The sequence below is a fragment of the Erithacus rubecula genome, assembly GCF_903797595.1.
Source record: "Erithacus rubecula genome assembly, chromosome: 2".
Classification (NCBI taxonomy): Eukaryota; Metazoa; Chordata; class Aves; order Passeriformes; family Muscicapidae; genus Erithacus; species Erithacus rubecula.
This window is the reverse complement of record NC_136685.1, coordinates 64,483,836-64,509,875: the sequence shown is the minus strand read 5'-3', so window position 1 is coordinate 64,509,875 and position 26,040 is coordinate 64,483,836. Positions and strand designations below refer to the sequence as shown.

General features: G+C 40.4%; 1 protein-coding gene across 1 annotated transcript in view; it reads right to left on the bottom strand.

The window, feature by feature from the left end:
• Positions 1 to 1,637: 1,637 nt before the first annotated feature.
• UST (uronyl 2-sulfotransferase) overlaps positions 1,638 to 26,040 on the bottom strand; it is a 150,615-nt gene continuing 126,212 nt past the window's right edge. Inside the window, exon 8 of the mRNA XM_079332632.1 lies at positions 1,638 to 4,702. Within this exon, the coding sequence (XP_079188758.1) occupies positions 4,419 to 4,702 (284 nt within the window). The 3' untranslated portion in view covers positions 1,638 to 4,418. The remainder of the gene's footprint in view (positions 4,703 to 26,040) is intronic.

Genomic DNA, 26,040 nt, shown 5'->3' with positions numbered 1-26,040 from the left:
AACTTACAACTGAGATTTGACATTCACTGCAGCTGCAGCTTGGCATACAACGCCATTTCCAGACGAACCAAAGAAAACTTACCACTGTTTCTCAGCTGTGAGACATCAGGAATTGATTTATGCTGGTTGCAATTTAACATTCAACCTTCAAACTAAGACCCTTTCCCATTCACTTTAAATATTCTGCAGTGAAGTTTTTTTACCCTCCAGTGGCCATTTCTCACGGAGTTGCCTTCCAGCACCTTCCTGCCATACCTGTGGGTACTTAAGCAGAGCCTAACTTTGCAAACCCTCCCTGGGGACAGACCCTGCAGAAGTGGATCCAGTGATTACATTGCCAGTAGAGAGGCATTTCCAAGGCTTGGTAACACCCTTGTTTTTCCCATGAAATCTAGGTGTGGAGGTTGATACACAGCAACACTCAGTTCTTTGGTCTTGGCTCATGCAAGCAGACTGATCAACAGTGTTTTAGTTAGTTGAACTCCTTGCAAAAAAAGGCAGAGTCCTTAAAAATAAAACAGAAGGAATGCTGTGGTACTGTATTATAGTATTTTAGCTCTCAAAAATGTTGCTGTGTTGTTTTAGGCTAATGTTCTAACATCACAGATGTTCCCTTTCTTAAAATGGAGGGAAAGATCTGAGCACCATTACTGTTAGCTGGGAAGTACAGGTCTTTATTTTTTGTAAAATTTTATTCTTTGGCAGACAATGTTTTTTTCATTTGAGAAGAGGATAAAGTTGGCATGCAGTATGGTTTCCTTTGCTAGTCAAAAAATGTACCTGTACATTCAATTTTATTGTGTCAAATACTGAAAAGAGGAAAAATTCCATGGCTTGAATTCACAGATGTGATCTCCAGCATTTAAAATTTGTGACTTTGCTCGTGTGTTTATGATACAATGTGCCATTCTACATCCTAACACTCAAAAGATTAATCAAAGATCCAATGATAAAAGAATTGTAAAGAAGCTGGAGTGCTTTAAATACACCATCAGGTTCATGTACTTTCAGTTCTGCCAAGCTACTTCTCTACATGCAAGTGGAGAACATTTGAAATACTTGGACTTAGTCCTGCATCACCAAGAAAATTGATGTGGAAGAGAAGTAAATTGAACAGAAAAAAAAAAAAAGGCAGAATTTGTCATTGTCATTTGAAATTTAAAACTAATTTTTTTTTTCCAGAATGCTGCATTTTAACAACAGTTGATTTTCTCTGTGAAAAGTGTGTGAAAGCACTGATACTTCACTTGCATTGTAACATCATTCTGACTGCTGAAGCTTTTATGCCTGGCCATCAACACCATACCTAGTAAAAATGTAGTGCATGAAGACTAAGTTGTTTCTCTCCTGGATAAAACTTCTATTTAGCAGCAATGGAACACTGGACAATGAACTTCAATGTCCTGACCTCACACCTCAGGTGAGTAAAACAATTCACACTCCAGCTCACACCTCTGGATAGTTTGGGAGATGGAATAACCCAGGAGCAACCTGCTCCAGTTTCACTGCTCAAGTATGACTTTCAGAGGATGCCCTGTACCATATCCAACCCTGCTCTGTTGGGTTCAACTCCAACATCCTACCCACAGCCCCTCTACCCCGGCAGGAAAATTAGGCTAAGCAAGAGGACAATGGCGCCAGGAAGAAATGTGCAAGTTTTATTTTTAAACATTGTTTGATTGAAAAATAAAGAATCATATGGCTTATTGATATTTCAGGAGATAGTAGTGAATAAGTTAAAGAAGATTTCATTCCAAAACATATGTTGCTTTCATTTATGGCTAAGCTAATGTAGACATATATTTTCTTATTTTTGTAAGTGTTGAACAGCCACCTTTTTCCCCCTGCAAAGATCTCCAAGTATATGCATTGGCACTTTCTACAAAGCTTTTGTGGACTAAAGGTTTACAAACAGTGATTTTTTTTTTTTTTAATAAGAAATATTAATCAGACCCAAATATAATTATTTAAATCAACTTCTTCCTGAGCAACTTAGAATTTGGAATGTGCTGAAAAGTTTCAATAAATAAGTCAAAGATTTACCAGCTTATAACGTACCTTTTAAAAGTTAAGCAAATATATTTAATGACAGAGAAATAGGCCATAGGACCAGGAATATTAGATGCTATGTGCCAGATAAATTTAAGAATTACCATTTGAGGAGGAGAGGCCAGGTTGATTGTTGCAAAAAATATGACAATATTAAAACCTAGCGAGTAAATCACTAAGCAGCTTCTGTATTTAGATTATAAGTAGTGATGGCTGAAGATACCATTAAATAAACAAACAGATAGAAACAGACTTTACTGTAAGTGGCAATGAACTCTCATGAAGGGTGAAGGTGTTAAGTGACTATAATTCTGTTAAAACGTTGGCAGAAAAAGGACTGAAACAGAATTTCAGAAACATGAGAATACTAGTTCTTTCCAAAATATAACAACTCCACAGTGTGTAAACTAATCATTACTCTTTCAACATAATTTCATAGAAACCACTTAAAATATACAATGCAGCAGATTCATATCTTAGCTAACATGTTAGTTACTATCTGTGCCATTTTCAGCTTTCTTCTCCCCCACAGTAGTGCATTGCTACCACCAACCTGGGTCACTAAGATTGATAACAGAATCTTCTTCCTAGTATTTTCTGTAAGTTAGCATCTTGTCTCAACTCTCCTTTATTTCCATTCTCTGAGTATAGGTAAAGACTGACCATAATTTCTATTGGCTCTCAGCAGGCTCATGGAAGATAAAATCCTTGGAAAGCCCATTTGAGCTGATCCCGAGTTTATATGCTTCATCCATCACAAAATAACTTTTGCAAGATATAGCAAACCAAAGTATGACCTTGCAGATGGCAGCTGTGGAATAGGAACAAAAAAATTTCTGGTAGATGTTTGAAAAAGGATGTGAGATAGAGGTGGATTATCCTCATCCTGACAAGCAGCTGTAACCTCTTGCACCTGCTTCTTTCCTGGGGTCTAGGGACAAAAATTTATTGCTCTTATTCTCTGTTAGTCCAGCTTTCTCTGAAAACAATGCTACATAAGAGGCCAAGGCCTCACCAAGACCTCAAAGTCCCCTCTGTTCTGCTGTGCAGCAGAAGGCCAAAGAGCTCTGCCCAGCTCTGAGTCTGTCACTTCTGCACCACCAGGGCTGGCAGGCTGCCCAACAGCCAGCACACCCACACACCACAGGGAATCCCACTCCAGGGACACCCACCTGAATAACAACAGCAGCTCACATACTGGTGCTGCTTCTCTTTGTCCTCACAGCTTCCACTGATCCCTTTCCTAGTGTTGGCAGATAATATTTGTAGTGATTAACAAGGGCAGCTTTCACAGTGACTCTCTTAATAACCTACCACTGAATCAGCTTTGGTTTCAGAAAGCACATCTTCTTGTATCTGTTTGATGATTCTGAAATATTTCAACTAGAGAAGCTGTGTATATTCACAGTGTCAGTTTTCCTTCCAGCCACACTAAAAGCAGGAGTTGGGTGGGGAAGCTGCATTCAGATGCATTTACGAACAATTAAATTCTGCAGTTGCAGAAATACAGGTCATGCTTAATAGGAGTTCCAGATCACCTGAGCTTTTTCTGTATCTCTTTGGATTTGTGACCCAAAAGAATAATAAAAAATCTAAAAATACCATTCTTGAACATAAACTCCCTATGTTATACCTTTTCCTTTAGAGTCTAATAGAATCATACTCAACTGCTGAAATAAAGCTCTGCCTGGCACTTTGAATTTGTTGTTGCCCTTTGCTGACCTGGTAACTTTTCCCACTCTATGAACTAGAAGGTTTTACCAAAAATATCTGGCTCCTGTTACTTGCCTTATGCTCACTAGCACTGATTTGGCAGAACAACAGCCTCACTCTGCTGGCACAGGTAATTCAAGGAGCTGTTACTTAGCCTCTTTCTGAACCTGTTATCCTTGGATTTGAAGACAAAGCAATGGCTCTGACCATACCACTGGGATACCAGTGTGCTTTGCACAAAGCAAAGGCACTCTTCCCAAATGGTTCTCTGAATGCAGTTCACTTGTTTCTGGCCAAAGAGAGAGATGAGAATCTGTAAGATTTACTTCTCAAGAATGCCTAATCTATTCTTTTGTATTTTGCAGTTCACAAAGGACTATTGTGTATTCCAAAAGTTATTTTGTGACAGATGGTACTTCTCTCTTGAACTGTGCTATAGCAAGGATGCTATAGAGCCAACAGCGTGTAATGAATCAAACCTGCAAAATCAGGTATCTCCCCATGGCTCCAGCATGTGGGAATGGTCTCTTCTAATCCATTTCAAATCCGCTGCGCATTAACTCAGTTCCTTAAGGAATTACTTTTAATAATAATTAAAAAAAATCTTAAGAAAGCTGGAGGGGTCACCAGAAGAGAAAGGGTAGCTCTTCCATCCATCACCTTTTATAGATATCCTCTAGCCACTTTTCATCATCTTCTTCCTCATCATTTATTGGTTCCTCTGTTTCCAGGGGAGAAGGAATGAAGAACTCAGGTCTGGGACTTGGTTTCCTGATATGAGACTTCAGTCCAAACTTGCGCTTTAGCAGGTGGAATTGTTCTTTGACATAGTAATAAAACTCATATTCATATCTCATGCGTTGGTAGAGGATCTGTATTGCTTCTGGAGAGGGGACGGTCTTTTTCACTGTCACAGTCAGATTGCCAAGTTTCCTATGTTCTGTGAAGAAAGAACAACAAGCAACATGGTGGGTGCTGATTAGTGAGACCAGACATAAACTTTTTAATTTAAACATTAAGGCATGGTCCTACTACATTACTGATATGAATGAGTTCAAGCTGTCTCTAACAATGGATTTACTTTTAAGAAGATATGAAAAAACACGGATGTTTGAAGTCAGACTTGCATGTTTAAATATGGTAGTTCATACATGTCTTGTCTGCAGTCACCAAAGGTCTTAATTGTCAATGGTTATCTGAAAATGCAAACCATGTCATATGAACTATAAGCATGAGCTACACGTAGAGAAACCCACAATCTTGCCTAGCCTTGGAAATTTGATGTCAGGCCCACCACCGAGCTTAACTGATCAATTATTTCCTATGTGCACTACAGTGACCTGTCTCAGTTGTGCTTTATTGTAGCTCAAATCTAAACAGTTACTTGTAAACCTGAATCCATCTCAGGGTAGAACTGAAGGACTGTTGGCATCACCACATGACACCTTAGGATCAACTATGCCTGTTAACTTTCTCATCCTGTTATACCTGTTAATGGAACCAGACTCTTCTTCCTGTCATGCCCTGGAATACCTCATACTTTTTTGTTCTTCTGACAATCTCTGCTTTGGTAAACTGAAATGCAAACCTTTTATTGTTGATAAAGAATTAGAGTTACTAACAAAAATACTGAATTGTCTTTCCCTTTCTTCTCAATAGATAAGTCTGTCACTGAAGATAAACGTATCTGGAGGAGGTGTAAAGCAAACTCCAAAGGCAGTAATTTTGCTCTTTTCTAGATGGCAATAGCCTACCAGAGCATCCTCAGTATCTTCATCCTAAGTATATAACATGGAAACCTAAATCTTATTGTAACATCAGCTCTTCCAGTCAGAAGTACTCAAAAGTGTCAGGCCATGAAGGATGGCAAAGAGAAGCTTACATGGAGGAAGTAGGCAACAAAGAAGATTTCATGTGTCTAGCTGGGTTCAGTGGCAGCAACCACCCTCACTTCTAGAGGGAGTCCCTGAATCAAAATGTGATTTTACCAGGGGTAGAGTTTTGTTCATGTGAGCTGAACAAATGGAGGTCTTCTGAATCACCTGCCAGCAAAGCTTAATGCATGTTTAACATCTCTACAGAGAAACAGGCTTTCACAATTGCTTACACATAAAGCTAAGGGATCCAATGCTGGAAACTTTCCTAGCAGGAGAAGTTGTCCTTGGGATCCCACAAGTTATATGTTCATCCAAGAGAAATAATCAAGAATAGCTTTTTAGGGAAGAGAGGAACTTTAAACAAAGACAAATCCTTTTATCCAAATAAGTAATAAAATATGAGTAAGTCCATCTAGCAAGCACAACAGCAAGGATCTTCGGACAAAAAGTTGGTACAAGATTTTACACCTTGAAAAGTACAACAGATGAGCAGAGCACAGCATTGAACATTAACTGATTTCTTTAAATTTTAAAAGATTAATATTCATATAGCTTAAGTTATCCATACTTGTAAAAAAATTCGATTTTCAGTTGGTGGACAAACATTTTCCTCGAGAGAAAAGGAACTAAAGAAAAACAACTCAGAACACTTCAATAATACTACCTGAGACAAGTGCTGCTGGGGTGGACATTCTCTTATTCACTGGATTTCATTGTGTCACACCCATCTGGTGCAGAATAAAAACGTTACATCTGAAATAGTCAGTTTTGCTTATGAGCTGCAGCAAAGTAATTTGAAATATAGAAAAAATGATACGAAGAGATGTTGACTACCTTACCCAATGCAACACTGTTCTAAATCACAAAAAAAAAAAAAAAAAAAATTAAACCATTAATTCTATTTCACATCTATACTTTTAATTCCTTCTCTAAAGGATGAATGGTTTTTACTAGTTGGTAGATATTAAAACATACTACTGTATAATTAAGTGGAACTTTTACACCAAACTTAGTAGTTCTTCACACTGAAATCTGTCTCTACTCATATATAAGTAATACAACAACTCAGTACATAGAGTTCTCCATTCTTTAATTACAGTGATGTATGGTGAAATATGCTCTATATTTACTGACTGTTTATCAGTTTGCTTAGTTTTATTTAGATAGTAGCAAAATTATTAATATACACAAAAAAACCCCCCAAAAACCAGAAAGATGCAATTTTTAACGTGCTACCTAGCTAAGAAGTAGTGTAGAGGAAGGATCAGGAAATGCCTGCATTCCAAACAGACATTAGCATAGAAAGCAGGACCTGTATTTAGTGAATATTGTGAAGTATTCTTGGTGAAAATATTTGGATTCCCCAAGAGTTTATTCTCTTCTGCACCACCTTCACCCATAGACCAGAACAGACTAACGAATGTCTCATCTTGTTAAAGTTTCAGTCAAGTTGTTCAGGTTACCTTCAAATTGCCATTGATGGGTATGAGATGATTACATTCCAGGAAGGCCACTGTACTCAGTCTGTCCTTGGGTGAGAAAACTTTCTTATGATTATTGAGCACTTCAAGACATTCCTCTGTTGTGCTTAGCTGATGGTTCTTGCCAGCTTTACAGTCTGGTTTTCTTTACAAATTCAGCAGCAAATATACACTACTAAATACTGCATTTATTAGCTTAAGTCTTTATACTGCCTGCCAACTTTGTTTTTATTTTACGTAAGTTATTTCTGCTACAGAAAACTCCATTTAGCTCACTGGAAAAAGCCCTTGACTTATAGGGTCCCTCCAGGACTGTAAGTGGGGAAAGCCACTTTCACAGCTCCAGCTCCCTTCGGTGGTTGCCTCTCCCTTGTGCTTAGCCCAGGAGTGCTGCCAAGGATGACAAGGTGAAAACACGAGACTGTTTTTCTTTGGGGACAGTCTGTGGGGGCAAGAGTGGCCAAGGGCAGTGTCCCACTGGTGTGCCAGGCAGGGAGCAGCCCCGTGCTCTGTGCCACCCTCACAGCACAGCACACTCCTCTGAACTTGCTGTTGCACAGGGGTTTCTGGATGTGTGCAATTCTCTGCTCTGTGCACACACCTGTGACTACAGAAGTACACATCTGAACAGACAAACACACACACTCTGGAAGGCTGCAGGGGCTGTATAAATTTTCTGACTCCTGTTTGTTTGCCTTGCAGCACAATCACTGGAACTGCAGAGCATGATGAGCTGTGACGTGTGGGCTGTTGGATGGCATGAGCTGGGCTTGTGCCTGGCTGCAGGCTCAGCCTTTTGATAAAACAACTGAACTCGGCTATTTTTTGTACTTGAACTCTATTTAGACTGCATTTTAATCTTAAATACTCTTAAAAGGCTCTCTAATACAAATATGGATGAAACCACAAAACTGCCCCTTGAAGTCACCTCAACCACCTCTTCTCATCATAGAAGTGAAATGGAAAATTAGGTAGATCTGGCTTGAAGCCAAAACACCAATCTGCATATGCTACATAAACCCAGCTGCCCCACCAAAGGACCCCTATTTTATGACCTTTGAGACAGCTAACCAGATGGATGGCAACAAACTACACCATTTACTTCTTAGGGTTATTTTTTAAAAAATATGTTTGCTTTGGCATTATTTTAAACTACCAGAAGAATGTGCTACATAGTAATGCAACCCCCTTCTTTATATAACTACTGAAAAGAAACATTAATGCAAAAATACTAACCAGGATGCAAGTAATGTCCAGTAATAAAACTTATGCACTGCAAAGATAAAATCACAACTGATGGGAGCTACAGGACTAGAAAGATGCATGTTACTGTAGGAAAGCTGCTGCTAAAATGGGGGGGGGAAAGGTGTTTTTGGTTCTTTTCTCCCTGGTGAGAAAGTTGCCAGTGTCAGGAAGATTTTCTCCCAGCCATGTCTGCACACAGACATTACGATACAGTAATGTAACCTCCCATTACTGCAGGCTGCACTAATGCAGCCTGCTCATACCTTGAATTAAGACTAAACTGGCATGCAGATAGGAATAAAGAAAATCAAATTCTTTAGGGTTACCAGCTGATGAGTGTTTACTGTTACTTTCCACACTCTCACTTTTTTTTTTTAAACTAAGAAATGGACATTACTCACTGCAGCAATCCAAACCATAGGGAAAAGTGAGTTTTATAACTTGTGGCTCCAAAAAACCCTGAATTGCCATATTTAGACAAAATGATCCTGATGGCATTCTTCACCTCAGGAGCAATTTCGGAATGACGTGCTCTCCCGTGTCCTGCTGTTTTGGGGGGTGCCACGCAGAGGCAGCTCCTCAGTGTCGCTCCTGGATGAAGCCACAGGGAGCCAGAGCCCTGGGGGCCCTTGAGGAGAGGTGAGGCAGGCTGGAGGCAGCACAGGGTGGCTGCAGGCCAGAGAGCCCTGGGCTTGCTGGGGGTGCAAGAACACCACGCCACGCGCTGCCCCACGGCTGTGTGGACACCATGGCTGTCACAGACACTGGAACTCATTTCCTGCAACTGTGCAGGGAGGCCCCGTGTCTGCAGCTGAGTTACAGCACATACCTACTGCTCCAGAGGTTTTGTATGTCACTGTGGTTAGATGTGATGTACAAAGGGGTGAGGGTCTCTGCTTGATCTGCCTCTCAGTGCTGCGGTGGAAATTATCTCCCCTGGAATGCTCAACTGCAGCTTTTCAAAAACATTTCTGGCACAACTGTTTGGCTTTCAAAACTTGAAAATTTTAGCCTGGCTCTTGAAGGGTATCTGGAAAAGGACAGTTCCAGGAGAATGGATGAGACACTGACGTGCTGGGTTTGAACATCTTTCCAATGACCACAGGGCTACAGCCGCTCAGGGGTCTCAGCCAGGGCAAGTCCCTGGAACCCAGCCCGAGGAGGGATGATGTGCTGCAGCCACACCCTGCAATGGAGCACCTTGCTTAGGTTTCTGTTTGTTAATAGAAAGCAGGAATGGTGGAGAAAAATCTAACAGACATCCACCAGGCTGAAATATATTAAAAATCAAAACTGAGGGAAAAGTGAAGTACCAATTTGTCCCACAGTACCTACCAACTTTATCTGAAATACCATGAACTCCAGTTATTAACCTCTTTACCACTAGAGTTTACTCTCCTGTCAGTTATTCATACCAATAAAATATGGTGTAAGCTTTAATGACACACAGATTACGATTAGGCCCTCACGTGCATACTGGGGACAGTTATGCCAGGCTTGCAGCACTGCTTGCTTTGTTTTAGCACTTCTGTCCTGAATTATTGTGATGCTTTGCTGACACAGAACAACTCCTAACTCCAGGGGATTAGGAGAACTCTCACAGCCACACAGCCATTTTCTATCTCCTAAAGGGCAGGTACGGATGGCTCTGAAAGAGCAGCTCTCCACAGGTCACAGAAAGTCTCAGAACTTTGGAGATCTGCAATCCTAGCAAAAGGAACATACTATTATTTATCAAACAGGGATCTTGGGAGCAAATACACCACAGTGTAATTAGCCTGACATTGTAAAATGATGGCTGTCAGAGATGGCACTAGGTGAGACAGCAATGTTGTTTCTTCTTTCTTACCACTACAATGAATAAAGAAACCAGAGGAAAGAATAGTCTCCCTGTTAAACTTATACAGTTTCATTATTTATATTAACACAGACAAAATGCAGGAAGCTCTGATAATGATAAAGTGGCAAAAAAAAATAAAAATGGAGGGATGCCAAAAGAGAGATTAACCAGGAAGACTTCAAAGAGATAATCTGAACAACATATAATCAAACAACTACAAATGTCCAAGGATGTAAACACCAAGGAGGAATGACATAAAATCACAGCAAGGAAGAAAGATGAAGAAAAATGAAAATGAAAGATGAATAAAGAAAATAAAATAAAAGTGATAAATGTAAGAAGTACCTTGGGCTGATAAGGCCACAAACAACAAACATCTTCCTACACCACCCAAGTAACATATATTTGGAAAATATTGCAAAGGTCAGCACTGCACTGGTCTGTCTGGCTGTCAACTGGATGGTGCAACAGTGATATGAATTCAACAGTGCTCTCACATACTACTTGAGCTGTTAAAGGCATTACATCACCATTATGAAACACTTGCCATAAAACACACTCAGCAATGCAAATATATAACTTTCTCCAGCTACCACTCTCTGAAGCCTTTTCTCCAACCAGTAAGTATTATAATGAACTCTCTCAACTCTATTCCTGGAAATGTCACCATGCTATGCCTTTGCTCCTACCAGTTCAGAGCTGGGGATCCAACAATATGGATTTCCAGCTGCATGGCACACTTCAGCCACCCTCTTGTACCATGTACTGCCTTTGATGCTGTCCTCAGCCTGAAAATATGCTGCATCTCTCACAAGACCAAGTTACAAATCTCAGCAGCAACTTCTAAGAGGCTCTTTTATTTGGTGCATTTTAATGTTGCATTCCCAATTCAGGTAGGTTAACACAGAAGAAAAAGAAAAGTTGAAAAATAACCCACACTGGTAGAATGAACAGGCAGATTCTTATGAGAATGTGGTCAGGTACTTTTCTAGCCATTAAGCAACTTTTAAGTTGAACTAGACAGAGCTGGAAGTGCCAAAACCAAAGTCATCTGCAGAGGAAATGCCAGGATTGTCTAGTTTGAGTAGCAGAAACAACTGCTATGGTTGCAGCTCACACACTGCAATTTTAATGCATCTTTTATGGCTGTTTAACAGTTATTGAACAAATCCAGTCAAATCTGGATCTGACAAAACCACAATTTAAAAATAGGTTCTTACAGATGGCTTGTGAACAGTGCTGCATAATAGGTTATGCAGATACTAACATTATCACTTTTTTGCAGACAGAAGAGAGAGTTGCAGTGACTAAGACAAATTTCAGCAGCGCTTATGAGCAGGAAAAGCTTCACCACAGCTATGTAATGCAGAAAATCTGCAGAGATACAGCCCTGCACTTGAGAATCTAGAGCAGGCATCTTGCCCTTGTGCTTCAAGTCATGGTAGGCTGCTATCTGTGATTTTTTTGTCCCCATAAAGGAAATGATGAAGAGGCGTGCTGTGCAAGCTAAGATGTCTGAGAGGGATGGAGAGAGGTGGAGGTATCCTTATTTCCTTATATAGTACTGGTAACTGAAACACTGGCATATACTATCCAGTTTTGCAACCACATCCTAAATCACAAAGAGTATGAAAACAACCTCAGAATGAACACTAGGGTTGAAAGGGACAGTTTGGAGAAAGATGATAAATTAATTCTGGTCAGCTTACCAAAAAAAGATGATTGAGAGGTGACTTGTTTACAGCATATGCATATTTTCATGGTGAGAAAACTATGGGTACTGCAGGGCTGGAGACAGGAACCAGACAAATGCAGACTGGAAGTATGGCACTGCTTTCTTGAAGTGGTGAAGGTGATTAATCCTTAGTACAAATATCCACAGCTGATTTGCTATCGCTTGATAATTTTGCATTCATGACAGATAACTTAATGAACTCCAGATTGTGCTCTCTATGCAGAAGAAAGACTGTGTGGCCTGTGGTACACAGGAACCAAGATCAATGATCCAATAATCCATTTAAGCCTTTCACAGATCCAAGTTTTGAACACCTTACTTGTGTCAGCTTCCAAGTCAGAGGCATCACATGCAAAAGCCTTTTTGTCACTGCATTCAGATACCCCAGTGTGAATGTCTTTTTTGGAAGATGTCTGAACACCCTGTGCTAAGTTGTCCACTTCTTGGCTGTTCAAACCTAGTGTTCATCACCCTGTAATATCAGGCCTTGCAGGAAGAGAAAAAAATCCTACATGTTTTTAAAAAATGTTGAGAACGTGGCTTTAAAAATTGTCAATTCTAAATACAGCCTCTTAGACTTAAGCCAAAGTCTTCCAAGAGCATACATATGACTGCTTATTTCTTTATATAACTACTGAAATGAAACATTAATGCAAAAATACTAACTAGGGTGCAAGTAATGTTCAGGAATAGAATTTATGCACTGCCAAGGTAAATCATATAATGATAGAAGATACAAAACTGGGAAGATGAATGTTACTGTAGAAAAGTTGCTATTAAAATGAGGGAAAAAAAAGTGCTATTGGTTCTTTTCTCCCTTGTGAGAAAGTTGCCAGTTCCAAGAAGATTTTCTCTCAACTCTATCTGCACACAGAAGACTGAAAGCCCCAAAATGGTTTTATTTCTTATTATTCCAAGTTCCAGGCGGTCAAGAGAAAATTGTCTCTTTTGACCTTAGGTTCTTTTGTGTATAATGAGTGACTGAAGGCAGCCAGGGGCCGAGGCACTGCTGAAGAAGGAAGAATGCTACCAGAGTAGAAACAACACACTGTTCCTTTCAAGTTCCCCCCTCCTGGCCCACAGCCCAACTGCCTTGGCCAGCTGCCAGGAGATCGGGACAAAGGCTTCCTCCTCTGGCCAAAACTGAGGAAAAGGGTCTGTTGTTTAACACAGGCAGACTTGTTTCAGCAAGAGGGAAAAAAAAAAAAAAAAAGAAGAAAAAAAAAAAAAAAAGAAGGGGAATTATATTAACTAGAAGCCCTGGGAGAGGAGAGTAATTTCATAGTGTGGCTAATGCAATTCTTTCCTTGTGCTTTTCCTGGAGAGGGAACATCTTGATTTTCTACTGTTCAGTCTAGAACCAGAAACAAGAATGTAGCTTTCCTCCTTCCAGGAAGGAGGACTTACAGGCCTTACATGACTGGACTTACAGGCTCACATGAAAGGCAAGTGTCCTCATTCACAAAAAGAAAATAATTGCTACACACCTAGCAGACCTCCAGGAGCCTGAAAGATAGAGAAGCCAAACATTTAGCTTTTCAGGACTTCACCATGACCAAAGCTCCTGCTGGATTTCCACAAATGCATTAAACCCAAGTCAAGGTGAATTCATGTGCCTGGGCTCTTCACTGCCTCTGTTACAGAGCCTGCAGCCACATTTGCAATGAGGAACCTGAGACACTTGGGATCTGCTGCAAGTTGAGAGTTTGTGTTTCACCTGGAAATCATGGAGGCAGAAACACACTGGCTCTTCATGCCAACCTCTTTAGCAGCTCAGACACAGGTGAGGGATGGGGGCTTGGAAAAGGCAGAAGAAATTCCCCAAGTCTGGTGTGACCTGTTTGATCCTGGGCACCTGTTTGATCCTCCCTCAGAGGCTGTACCACAGGATGCAGTGTCTCAGCAACCTGTGGCAGGAGACTTCCCCTGGAAATTCTTTACATGCATGAGAGCTTTTGGAAGCAGGCCCCAGTTCAAAGATAAGTATGATTTTAATTAGTTTTGGTTAATACAAATGAATACAGAACATTTTTAGGTGCTTAGAAGCTGCTCAAACACCATCAAGTCTACCCATGCATGTACTTGCTGTATATTCCAAGCAATACATTTTCTTCCAGAAGGAGTGTGAAAATAGCATTTCTGACATACTTATGAGACTAAGATCTTTGAAGATAAAGGCTTCCCTATGCACCCCATGCATCTGTACCAGCCAGTGGCAAAGCCAGCTGCCTCTGTGGTAACTCTCACCTGTCTTCAGTGACTGACACTATCAGCTCCAGCACACCTTTACCATTCTTGCTTGTGCATCAGTACCAAGAACAATCCATTGAGGAAACAGGGCTTTCTCAATGATCTTTTTAAATTCAACTCCCATTTAACATTAATTTACAGACAGGAAGAGATACACAGGCACATCATTCTGCCATCCATCACCTTGTTTACAGGAAGTCTGTTCTCAGTAGCCTTAACTCCACTGCTTGTTAAAGGGCTTAGCTAAACACTCTGAAAGCACACATGAATCGGAATGAGAGACTTATGGGGTATGAAAAGCCATTGCTCCTGCACTTAATCCTGTAAATTGTCTTATGTCTGCAGTATTTCAACTAGGAGTTTCATGCCAGTGTTAGAGAGACTGGCTAGTATCAAAGTTTCCAGGATAGTCTGCACATTAGTTTAATGACAATACTGGACCTGACATAATGACTACTGTGCTTCAAAGTTATACTGCACAAACCTTTCCCTTGTGATTAACAAAACAGGAGATAAAATGATCTGCTGTCTTTTTCCATTTCAGTATTTATGGGTACTCGTATAATGTTAACACCTCTGAATAAGAATAAAATGAGACAGAAACCAGGAAGGAAAGAAACCTCTACAAGATAAATCAATTTTGGGAGGGAATGAGGTTACTAAAAGGAACACTATGCATAGGCTTTTGTTGAAGAACATTGCAATTTTCTACAATTCAGTCTTCAGGAGTGTTGGAATAAAGACATTCAACATTACTCAAGATGTGCAATATCAGAAGTTGTATTAAGATAACAGAGAAACCTGTTGAAGCAGGTTGACCATAGTCACAGCAGTCAAGCACCCATGTGGCCATTTGCTTTGTCCTGCTGCTCCCACAGTGGGAGGATGGAGAGAACAGGAAGAACAAAAGCAAGAAAACTCAGGTGTAGAGATAAGAACAGCTTAATCTGGAGGAGGTAGGGAGGAAGGGAGGGAGGGAGGGATACAAATGACATCCCTTCCCCATTCCCAGTCAGTGGATAAGCAATGGCCATCCTAGAAGATCCCACTCCTTCCTCCACCTCTACTTTCACTGATTATTGAACATATTGTTCTATGGTATGAACTATCTCTGATCAATCTGGGTCAGTTGTCCTGGCTGTGTCCTCTCCCAACCTCTTGCTCATCCCCAGCCTACTGACAAGTGACGAGAAGGCATTAATTCTGTGTGAGTTCTATAAGTAAATTCAGCTTATCTGATAACAAAACACAACACAGAAAATACCATTAAAAACCAGTAGTCAACATTTTGATGCTTAATTTAACACCTGTTCCTCTAAACAATAAATCTGAGTCTGAATCTACAAAATTCTATTCAATTTGCTAAGCTTACTAAATTTTTTTTTTTTTCAATACAGAATATTTTAATGAAGTTCTGCGGAAAGCATGATGAAAAAGTTATCGGAGAGAATAGTACATTCAAGGTTTCCATAGCAAGAAAAACAGTGAAAAAATAAACAATCAAGCTAACTTTAGAAAGGCCTAAAAAACTAAAAAATTCACCTCTAGGAGGTTCAGCATGTATTTGTGTAGAAGGGACATTGACCATGTTGATGTGTGTATGTACTTACACATAACAACAAGGAACTGAGGCATGTTTTCATTGAGGCTCAGTGCTCAGTGGGTGACCAGTGCACACAAACAGGTTTTGTCTTAGAATCATATAATCATTAAGGTTGGAAAAGACCTCTAAGTTCACAGAGTTCAACCTGGGAGCACACCATGTCAAGTAAATCATAGCACTAAGTGCCACATTCAGTCTTTCCTTGAACATTCCTAGGGATGGTGACTCTAACACTTCCCTGGAAAGTTTCTACCAATGCTGAAACACCCTTTCAGTGAAGCAAAATTTTCCTGATGTCCAAGCTGAGTGGTCCCTGGTGCAACTAAAGGCTATTTCCTCTTGTCCTGTTGCTGATTCCCTGGCAGGAGAGATCGACCTGCCCACAACCTCCTACCAGGCCGTTGTAGAGAGTGGTAAGGTCTCCCCTGATCCTTCTTTTCTCCAGCTTAAACAAGCCCAGCTGCCTCAGCTGCTCCTCATATGACTGACCCTCTAAACCTCTCACCAGCTTTGTTGTTCTCCTCTGGACACCCTCCAGCCCCTCAATGTCTTTCTTGCAATGAGGGGTCCAGAACTGGACACAGCACTCGAGGTGTGGCCTCACCAGTACCAAGTACAGGAGACAATCCCTGCCCTGCTCCTGCTGGCCATGCTGTGTCTGATACAGGCTAGGATGCCACTGGCCTTCTTGCCCAGCTGGCTCATGTTAAGCTGGCTGTCAACAGCACTCTCAGGTCCTTCTCTGCTGGGCCACTTTCCAGCCAAAAAAATCTGCTGGGGAGGTTGTCCTCTGCAAACGAGTGTGCAGCTTTGGGAGGGACACAGATGGAGCTATTGAAGGAGGAAGGGGACAGCCAGATAGAACAGCAGAATCAGAACTGGCAGTCAGTGGGGGGACAGATGCTGCAGCTAGACTGCCTTCACATTCAGTCTTAGTCCCAGAACCCAATTCGATGCCTGGATGGGGCCAAGTTCACCAGTAAACCCATAGCTCCTGGGAGTAGGAAATTGTGACTCTGAGCTCTTTAAAAACACATTCCTGACAGGCTGCTCTAGTATGTCCAGTGACTGTGGTCATCAGCTTCTAAACAAACAAAGTAACCTGGGCACATCACGTTCAGCTGAAACTTCATCCATCTGCTTGCCACAGTGGCTGACAGCATTTCTGGCACATTCCCAGAACATTTAATTTTATTAAATACATTTACTGAAGATTTACTGAAGAAATGAAAACCCTTAAACTGAGCAAATATAGAGTCCTCATAAATATAACTAGTTTTTTGGTTTTTGTTTCCTTTGAGTAACAGTGGGAAACAAAAAACTGCAACGCTAAAGGAAGTGAAGTGACTATTTATGTAGCATGGGAAAAATTAAACTGAGATTCAACACTTTAAAGCAGCTGACATCTGTTTACCAAAATACTTCTGTTGTATCTTTCGCTTTTTGTCTTTTCCTGCTAAGACTCAGAAATGGAGATGCAGTAGCAGATTCAACCTCTGATTTTAGCAGCAATCTGGGCAAGTTCTGCCACTATTTCAAAATCAAAATATTGGTCTGGCAATGCCAATTTCTAATAAAATATACTAATATATCATGTGCTATTTCTTCACTAAATTACTCACACATGTGTATACAGCCTGAAAAGTTGTGTGAGACTAGGAGTTTTTCCCTTTTTGCACATCAGATACAAAGTGGCTGTGGGCTTAACTTTTTATTAATTTTGAAGGAGTGGGATGCACACCAATATGTGGTTTGAAGGGTAACTGAAGCAGTCTGTGAACTGAGCAGATGAATTAAGCTGGAACTCAAACCATTGATTTCTACAAACAGCTTGCAAAAACACGCACCAAGGAAAATAATTTTCAATGATTCGAAGCAGAACTTTTGGCTAAGTGGTAAGTTTGCCCTTAAAATAGGCTAAATAAAGTGTTCTGCAAATGCACAAAGTACTGGGGCCAATACCATATTCGACCAGCAGCAGCAGGCAGTGCCAAGTAAATTCTGAAATTTAATATAGAAAGATACACTTTGCAGTTTCACTGCTCTTCTGTTAGTAAAAGATCAAGGTGAACTGGGCTGACATCTTTGGTAAGCTGTTTGCTAAAGTGTAAGACAACAGATTGAGTTTTCTTGCTATCAACCACTTGCACTGGCATGTCTGCACCAAACAGGCAAAGTTGCACAAGATGCAATTTATTTTTGTTATTTTCAACTAATAAGAGCTAAAACAACTGACTATAAAAAGGTTTTACTTTGTCCTCCAGGAGCTATTCCTAGTACATCTGGTTGAATATATACATGTATCGGGATGTGTGTATGCCCATCATAATAATGTGTTTCTTTCAAGGGCTTAGACTAAGAGCACTCATCTCACCCTTTTCAAGAATAATTTGCAATTTGCAAACAAAACAAAACAATCAACACAAGAAATCTATTTCATCATGCTTAAAAAGAACACACAGTCTCCATGCTTAGCATCTTGGCTGGTCATTACAGAAGATCAATGAATTGGCTTTGCACACAAAGTCATGAGCTAGACTAAGTACCAACATTTTGGAAAGAATATGAACTCATTAAAGTGCTGTTTGGTATCCAGGATTCCAGCTCATTTCCCGACTCTAATAGCTTTTAATAGCCATCAAAGATACTCAAAATTTACCACTGCAAATTACTACTTACTGAATTAAATTAAGAGTGGAAATAGATCGGATAAGAATCTAGAGCGGAAAAAACCCCACACCTGAAATATCCACAAATCCTGAAGTTATAACACTAAGAAAGACGTGGAAAGCATGTGATACTTCTGTGGTGAAACCAGGCAAACACTAATCCCTCTGAACCAGGATTCAGTGCAGACAAACAGATTGAGGACTTCTCAAACACTGAAACATAAGCTGTGGACAGTGAGTAGCCAGATACATATCTAATCCAAAAATGTGCTGATCCAAAAATCCTGGAGAGGATATGGAGGAAGCAACTGGTGAAATAACCTCATTGCCAAATACCTGAGAAAGTTGGTTCAACCATCATCCCTCACCCCAGATGGTCCTGCCATGTTTCACCCTCTTCAAGATCCCTTCATCATTTTACTGTCCAAAATCCTTCCCCAGGTTTCCCATCTTCTGCAATGCATTCACTTTCTAGCAGTTGCTCTGGTCACCATGCAGGGGTTTCTTGAGAGTTTACTAGAATAAATCTCCCTCTTCATTCACTTCCTTTGCTCTTGGTAAGAGAGTTCAGGGCTTCTGTTGTGTTACTGTGTCCCACAGGAAACTAAGATCATAGACATTGTTCCTGGAATAATTGCAGAAAAACATAGTGGGGTGCTAAAAAAACCCCAAGTGAAGCCCACAAAAAACCCCCTAATAATTCCACCAAACTTAAACCAAATAGCACTTAATGATGATCTGTCTATTGGATAGGCAAGGAAAGCACTAAGAAGGATGACAAACTTTGTTTTTATATGCATACTTCATCCATGCTCCTACAAACACTACTGCATGCCAACTCCTAGCCAGCATCCTGCTCTATCCTACTGTGTACCAGTACAGAGCATGAGTTAGGATTATTCCTGCTGATGAACTTCAGACAGCCACTCAGGGCACCAAACCACCCCCAGAGAGAGAGAAAGAGCCATTTACCTCTCTTCACTGATCACGCAGAGTTCAGTTTCCCCAGTACATAATTTAAGCACTGACAATAAATAATGTCAATACCCAGTGAAGTAAGGCAGGTTTGTCAGCTGTCTGAAGACCCTTCAAGGATGAGTCATGGCTACTGTGAAATTGGCAGAGCACTCATGGAACAGTAGGGAGTGGAAGAAAACTTAAAAGATAAAAATAAGACTTCAATGCCCAGAAAATATGTAGTGGTATTTAAGATAAAACTGAGTTTTCAGTGAATATTTTCATTCAATGCTTAAAATAAATTTGCTTTGGCTATGCTGTCACTTCTGTCATGTCCAATTTCCACTAGCTTTAGGAAGATGTATATTATATATCAGTCACCCATTAATTCCACACTCTCATTTTATGTAACAGAAAAAGCATGTGTTCGTGCCCAAGCAGCAAACCTCCAAACTTGGCAACCTCCTACAAGCCACAGGAGCACAGCTCTGTGAAGCATTGTGGGCTCTGGCCAGCTGCACACCCTGCATGCACCAAACTGCTGCAGCAACCTCTGTGTGCCCCCTGTCCCTGCCTGCCCTCCACACAGGCCCAGCACAACCACTGGGCTCTCCCACTAAACTGTGCTGCACTTCTTTCTAGTGAGGAAGAAGCAAAACCTGAAAGAGCCCACCCCTCCTGTTCTCTTCTTTTTGCTAGATCCAGTATTCTTTATCAATCTCCTTTCCTGCTCCCATTCCACAAAGACCAAGAAATCAAATAATGTAGCTGATGGCTTGGAAACGAAGCAGAGCAGGCAAGCACACAATTTTTGTTCTAAGCCCTACATGTGCATGCTCTACCTCACCAAAGATGGGATGTCATAATGACTTACAGGTACACATGTACCCCAAGAACAGCAACACAACTTCAGAGACACTTCAAAATTCAGCTGAAAGGAACAAAATGGAAGAAGACAAACCTCATTCAAAATTTGAATTACACAAAAGGTATTAGATAGAATCATATTGCAAAATGCATAACAATAAGCTATATTGTTTTATCATTAATTTGTCAGGACACAAGAAATTAGGTTTTTTTCCTATGCTGGATGCAGAGAGCTGAACAATTCCACAATTACAGGGATACCATCTCAGAAAAAAAAAGCCACGAGGAAAGCAAACTGATTGTGAAGAGCGTATTTCAGGGTCAGAGATCAGAGCAGCAGTGCTTGCGTGGGCTGACAACAGATGCTGCTCCAGACTTTGAGCAAGCAGCAGAGCAGGGAGGCATGGTAAGGGCTAGTATTTGCTGTTTTATAGCACTTGGAGGAAGATAATTTAAGACACTGCCCCCTGGATAGTTTTTGTATTTCTCCTGAATCTCCAGTTATTTATTATATTCCTTTCTCTCTTCAATATCTCCTCATTTTCCCTGAGTATGGACTGACCAGCAACTTGCATTCCCTAGAAATCCTCCCACTAGCTATCTGGAAGGAAATTTGTGCTAGAGGGCATAACACTCTTCTAACATGTAGATACCTTTAAAACCACAAGTCATTTTCACAAAGCAAATTGCACAGAGATGCATAAAGAGTTCCTCCAAGACCTATTTTGGAGACAAGTGAATCCAGCCAACTCACAAACATCAGCAGTAATTTCAATTCAGTAAGCATGTTTGGCATTCTCAAAACCTTCACCCAAACCACACAACATCTTTGCACGTGCACTTCTTCTAAAAATATTTTTTCTTGGTCTGTTTTTGTGTTCACTTCTTGCCCTCGGCCTATATGATAAAAATTTTCTGTGTGAGCCCTAGAGAACTGAGCAGACCAAACACTAATTCTCATATGGAATTTATTTGGAAGGGGAGAAAAAAAAATCCCTTAAGTTGAGTAGTTACGTTATTTTGAACTGGTTTTATATTTTATGCGTACATAGTGGAGCTGGAATTTCAGGGCTGGCTTTTGTTTGCATTCATCATGAAACATTTGTTATATGAGCTGCTGCTACTGCTACCAAAACAGCTGCTGCTCACTGCTAGAAAACCAGAGGCCAACTCAAGAGTTTCTTTCTTTCTCTGGAAAGTCCAGCTAGAAAATGAGGACTGGTGTGTCTGCAGAAAATTACTTTTCTTTGGCTTCTCTGTCATCTTTGCCACCTTTTGCTTACCCAGAATGCAAACTTGAAAGAGAACGGATAAATGAGAACAAGAGCAGGCATGCTCTGATGCTCCTGAATCCCCTGCCACTAAACACAAATCAGAACTACAGCTGAGTGAACTCCCTTTTTTGCAGCTAGGGCAGCACCTCAAATATGAATGCCTTTCCTTCAGCTGCTCTTGCAATTCAGCCAGGATTTAACCCTTCTGTCCTGCATCATCATTTTCTGCCATCTGGAGAAACTGAGTCATGACTTGATCTGATTTCACATAAAAATCTCTTCTGTAGGAAACTGCTTTCCTGTGCAGAGAAAAATAGCCACCCATCTGACAATCTGTGCACTTTCCTACCAAGCTCCATACGGATCAGGACCCAGAGCATCTGCAGCTCTCACTGCCAAGGACAGATCCTCCCAACTGCACATGAGTTGAATTTTAATGCTTGGCTTTATTATGATTCAGCATTGCTTTTGTTGTGTCCTGGTAACATCATATCAGCATTGACCTCTCTTACCTCAGTCAGACCTTTTTAAGAGAACATTTATCCCAAGCTGAAACACTTCCTGCAAGACTTCCCTGTTTTTTTAAAGTAAGAGGGACTACCAAACAATGAAAGCCCACCTCTTCCACCACCTTGATCCTGCAGAAGAATATTCTTTCTCCTATCCTGACAACTGGTTTTCTTAAAGAGCTTTTGGACAGAGATCTTCCTGAAAATCACACCTGTACTATCTCATATGCCTGTGCTTGCTGACTCCTTAAAGGAAGTAGTTGAATTTGAGGTTTTACAAATGCCATACTGACTTTCTCAACTGTTTATTAATCACATCCTCACATTACAGCTCCTCCCAGTATGTCAATTTGATTCTTTCATCTGTTGGTGTCCAGGTGACAATTGCAGCCCTCTAAAAGCTTCAGAGTGCATCTTAACCATTCTTCCAAAAGAGCTGCTGATTGAATCAGGGGACACACCACAGTGTTGGTAATTTCAATTTCAAAGAAATCCTTGGTGAATACTAGCTCTCTCAGCAGCATCCCTAACACTGCCCTGGAGTAAAAAATGCCACACCCTAACATTTAGCTGTATTATAGATGGTATCTGCAAGTAACTGAGAAGATATTCAAATGGAGTGCAAATAGAACAACTTATAAGATAAGATTTATAAAGTGCAAATGTTGGAGAGAGACAAAGGCAGAAAACTGTAGAGAAGATAGTAATAAAAGAACACAATGGGAATGCAGTTTGGAAGGGGAGGAAACTGGGGAGATGAGTTTAGGGAGAAACAGAGGACAGGATGCTTTTTCATGCTACATTTTGAAAATTTGATTCTACTCCAAGAACAGAGAAAAAGAAGAAAAATGGAACCTTCATAGCTATATTTAGTAAAACCCTCTTTACTCACTATAGCTTCTTGGAGATCAAGTTTTCAAGAGGGACAGACCAAAAAGGCTGGGAAATTCCAACAAGGAAAGGAAGTAGGGAACATAACTCTAAGAAAGACTCTTGGAAGAGCAAGGGGTCAGCTCTCCAGCACCATAAATTGCCTTCAGGGCAGGTAGAGAAAGGGGTTCACAGAAAGGAGCACAGGCACAGGGTGAAGCTCTGGAGACATACCAGCTGAGACTACCAGCTGTGCAGCAGCTGAGAGCTACACAGCTAACATAATTAATTCATTTTAATTCTTACACTTTTGTCATCAAGAGCTGACCCTTGCACTTTGCTGAAATTCACATTACTAATTCTTCCCCTTATTTTCTAATAGTAGCAACAGTGTCCTTCAGATGATTTTAGAGAACAATACACTGTGTCCTCTGGGAGCAAGTGGTCCCTTTACAGATGCACCCTGGGGATGTCTCTTCCCTGAGACTGTCTCCCTGCCACTTCTCCCATCTGCCCTCCCTGACTCTCAGCCACCTAGCCCTGATGTGATTGGAAAAAAACCCTTTTGGTGTTATAGCTTTAATGCCTTTCACAAGCTGCATGCCAGAAAGTGCCTTGCTATAATTCACACTTAACTTGTCAGAATTTATGCTCTCCAATGGTTTCCTAACTTTAACTATTAATAACATTTTAATTATTATAGCAGATAATTTGCATCACTGTAAAAACTTGATATTAAATTGCACATTTATGTGAAAATTTAAGTAATTCCTAAGGGATGGCTCCTTGTCTCTACGGCACAAAAATTACAGGTAGAAGTGTTCTATCAACTAAATTTCTTTTCTATAGCTACCTTACATTTAATGTTTTTCAAAAAATTTCTGAGCCAAAGATACTGGCTCAGGGTACTTGCATTGTTTTTGCAAGATGCCTTGGGGGTAAGAATAATCAATTTAACCTGCAGCCCATTCTACCACTGATAGAGTGATTTAGTCTGAGTAAAGAAGTACATCAACTTCATTTGAAGATTGAAAATAAGATTATGCTCCTAAAAGCTAAGTGAACAGTCAGCCCTGTGATCTGTTTCATATAGCTCCCATGTCTTCAATGCCAAATATGCTTTGTTTTCAATTAAAAGGTGTTTATCCCCAAACACTAGCCCTGAAAGCAAACTGTGGGACACAATGATAATTGAGCTAAATCCTAAGTTGTTTTGGTTCTATTATTAATATATTTTTTTTTTTTATATTCCAGCCTCAGCCACCCTTTGGAGCTTGCTTGTTTTCCATGTAGGTGAAATGAAGACCTATTCACCTGAGAACAGAAGCAGGCCTCTTAACTGGGATTTAATGGCTCCTTCTTGTATGACTTCTGTTGCCTGGACAGAGGTTGCAGTTGTCAAAGAAACAATCTGCATAATCTGTTACTGCTGTAATTTTTGTTTAAATGCTATTTTTAAAGCAGAAGCAGTAACTAAGGTTAAGCTGAAATGCTACTGGATTAAAATAGCATTATGATTTTATTTACTAAGTTACTCAAGAAGGAATGAACTGTCAGTGCAGGCTTTAACTGCCTGTCATTAAAATGTTTGTGGTATATTGTCATCAGTAACCCTGCATTATTTATGAGATATCACTAATGCTGTATCCTAATGCAGATCTCCTTCGTGCTGGAGCTTTAACAAAGCTGGTTATCCATGGGTTTTCTTTTTTGTCATACTAGGAACAGGAAATATTCCAAAGATGCATTGGAGAATTAACCTTAGATGAGCAGAAGGAGCACACTTACAAACCATAACATCTTTGGTGACTGATACGCTCATTAGATAAACATGACTGTTGCTTGGAAGGTATCAGCACCAAGCCCTCAAAATGATCTCCTGACATATACAAAAAAAACCAACATTTTGAATTCTTGATGTGTGAGATGTAAGGGTTGATTTGACTGGTCCCTTGGGATTTAGAACATAAATAAGTTTGGCTTTTACTGCAACACAGTATGAAATTACATCTTTGCAGGTTTAATCCAAAACCAGACAGCCCATTGATAGATCTGATGAAAGGAAACTGAATGCAAGTGACATGAATAGGTGGGATGAGATGCAAAATCTGTAGGCTGAGGTCTTGGAATTGCACTAAAAGATGAAGATGATGCAATAGGAGGTCTCAGTCTTCATAATGCTACAGACACAGAGAAACTTTAGAGAGGGGAAACTCTGTTAATGATAGGGAGGTTCAGATAAGCATGCAAAAAATTAAAATTTGGTTGGCTTCAGGTGAAGACCTTGCCATTTGACATGAAAGAGAAATATGAAAAAGGTGGAGGAGGGGAATAGGAAAAAGGTAGCAGATTGCAGAGCACAGGTTTGGTACAGGCATGTATTATAGCTCACAGAAAGGGAAGATTAAGTAATTCTACAAAACATACTCAGCCTGCCTCTACAATACATTGCAGTTTGTCATAGCCAGTCTATGAGCTTGTGTGTCCAGAAACCTTACAAGAAGAGGAACATTAGATCTAGGTTTTTCAAACAATGATTTAAAGGAACATGGACTTCACCTTCCACTACAACTGATTCTAAGCAGAGCCTTCACAAATTCAACTCCCATGAAAATCCAAGCCTAAAATAAGGATTTAAAAATCAGTACTGTAATTAGCAAGAAGAGAAACTATATCCTTCTTTGCCATCATCAGTGGCAAGATCTGGAAGGCAGCCAACATCCTTGAATGCCAGAAGTGCTGGGAAGAGGAACTATAGATCAACAGTAGTCTCATTCCTCATTTCTCCAGTTCATGAACCATGCCCATGATCCTGGCCTGCCAAGAGGAAATACGTAAATTTCTCACCTGATTGAAACGATTGTTGCTGCTGCTGCTGTATTTACCAAGTCAAGCACTGCTCTTGACTCCAGGAGAAAGCAGAGCCATAGCAATATGTCTGGCAAATGAACATGTAAATCCCACTTTCCTGCACTGTAGGCTCAGGGAGCAGATTCACCCAGCCCAGGCACCAATGTTGTGTCAGCCTGTCAGCTGCCTCACTTTTTGTATCAAAATTCCATTCATTTGGGGCCACCAGATACATTTATAGGCAACTACTG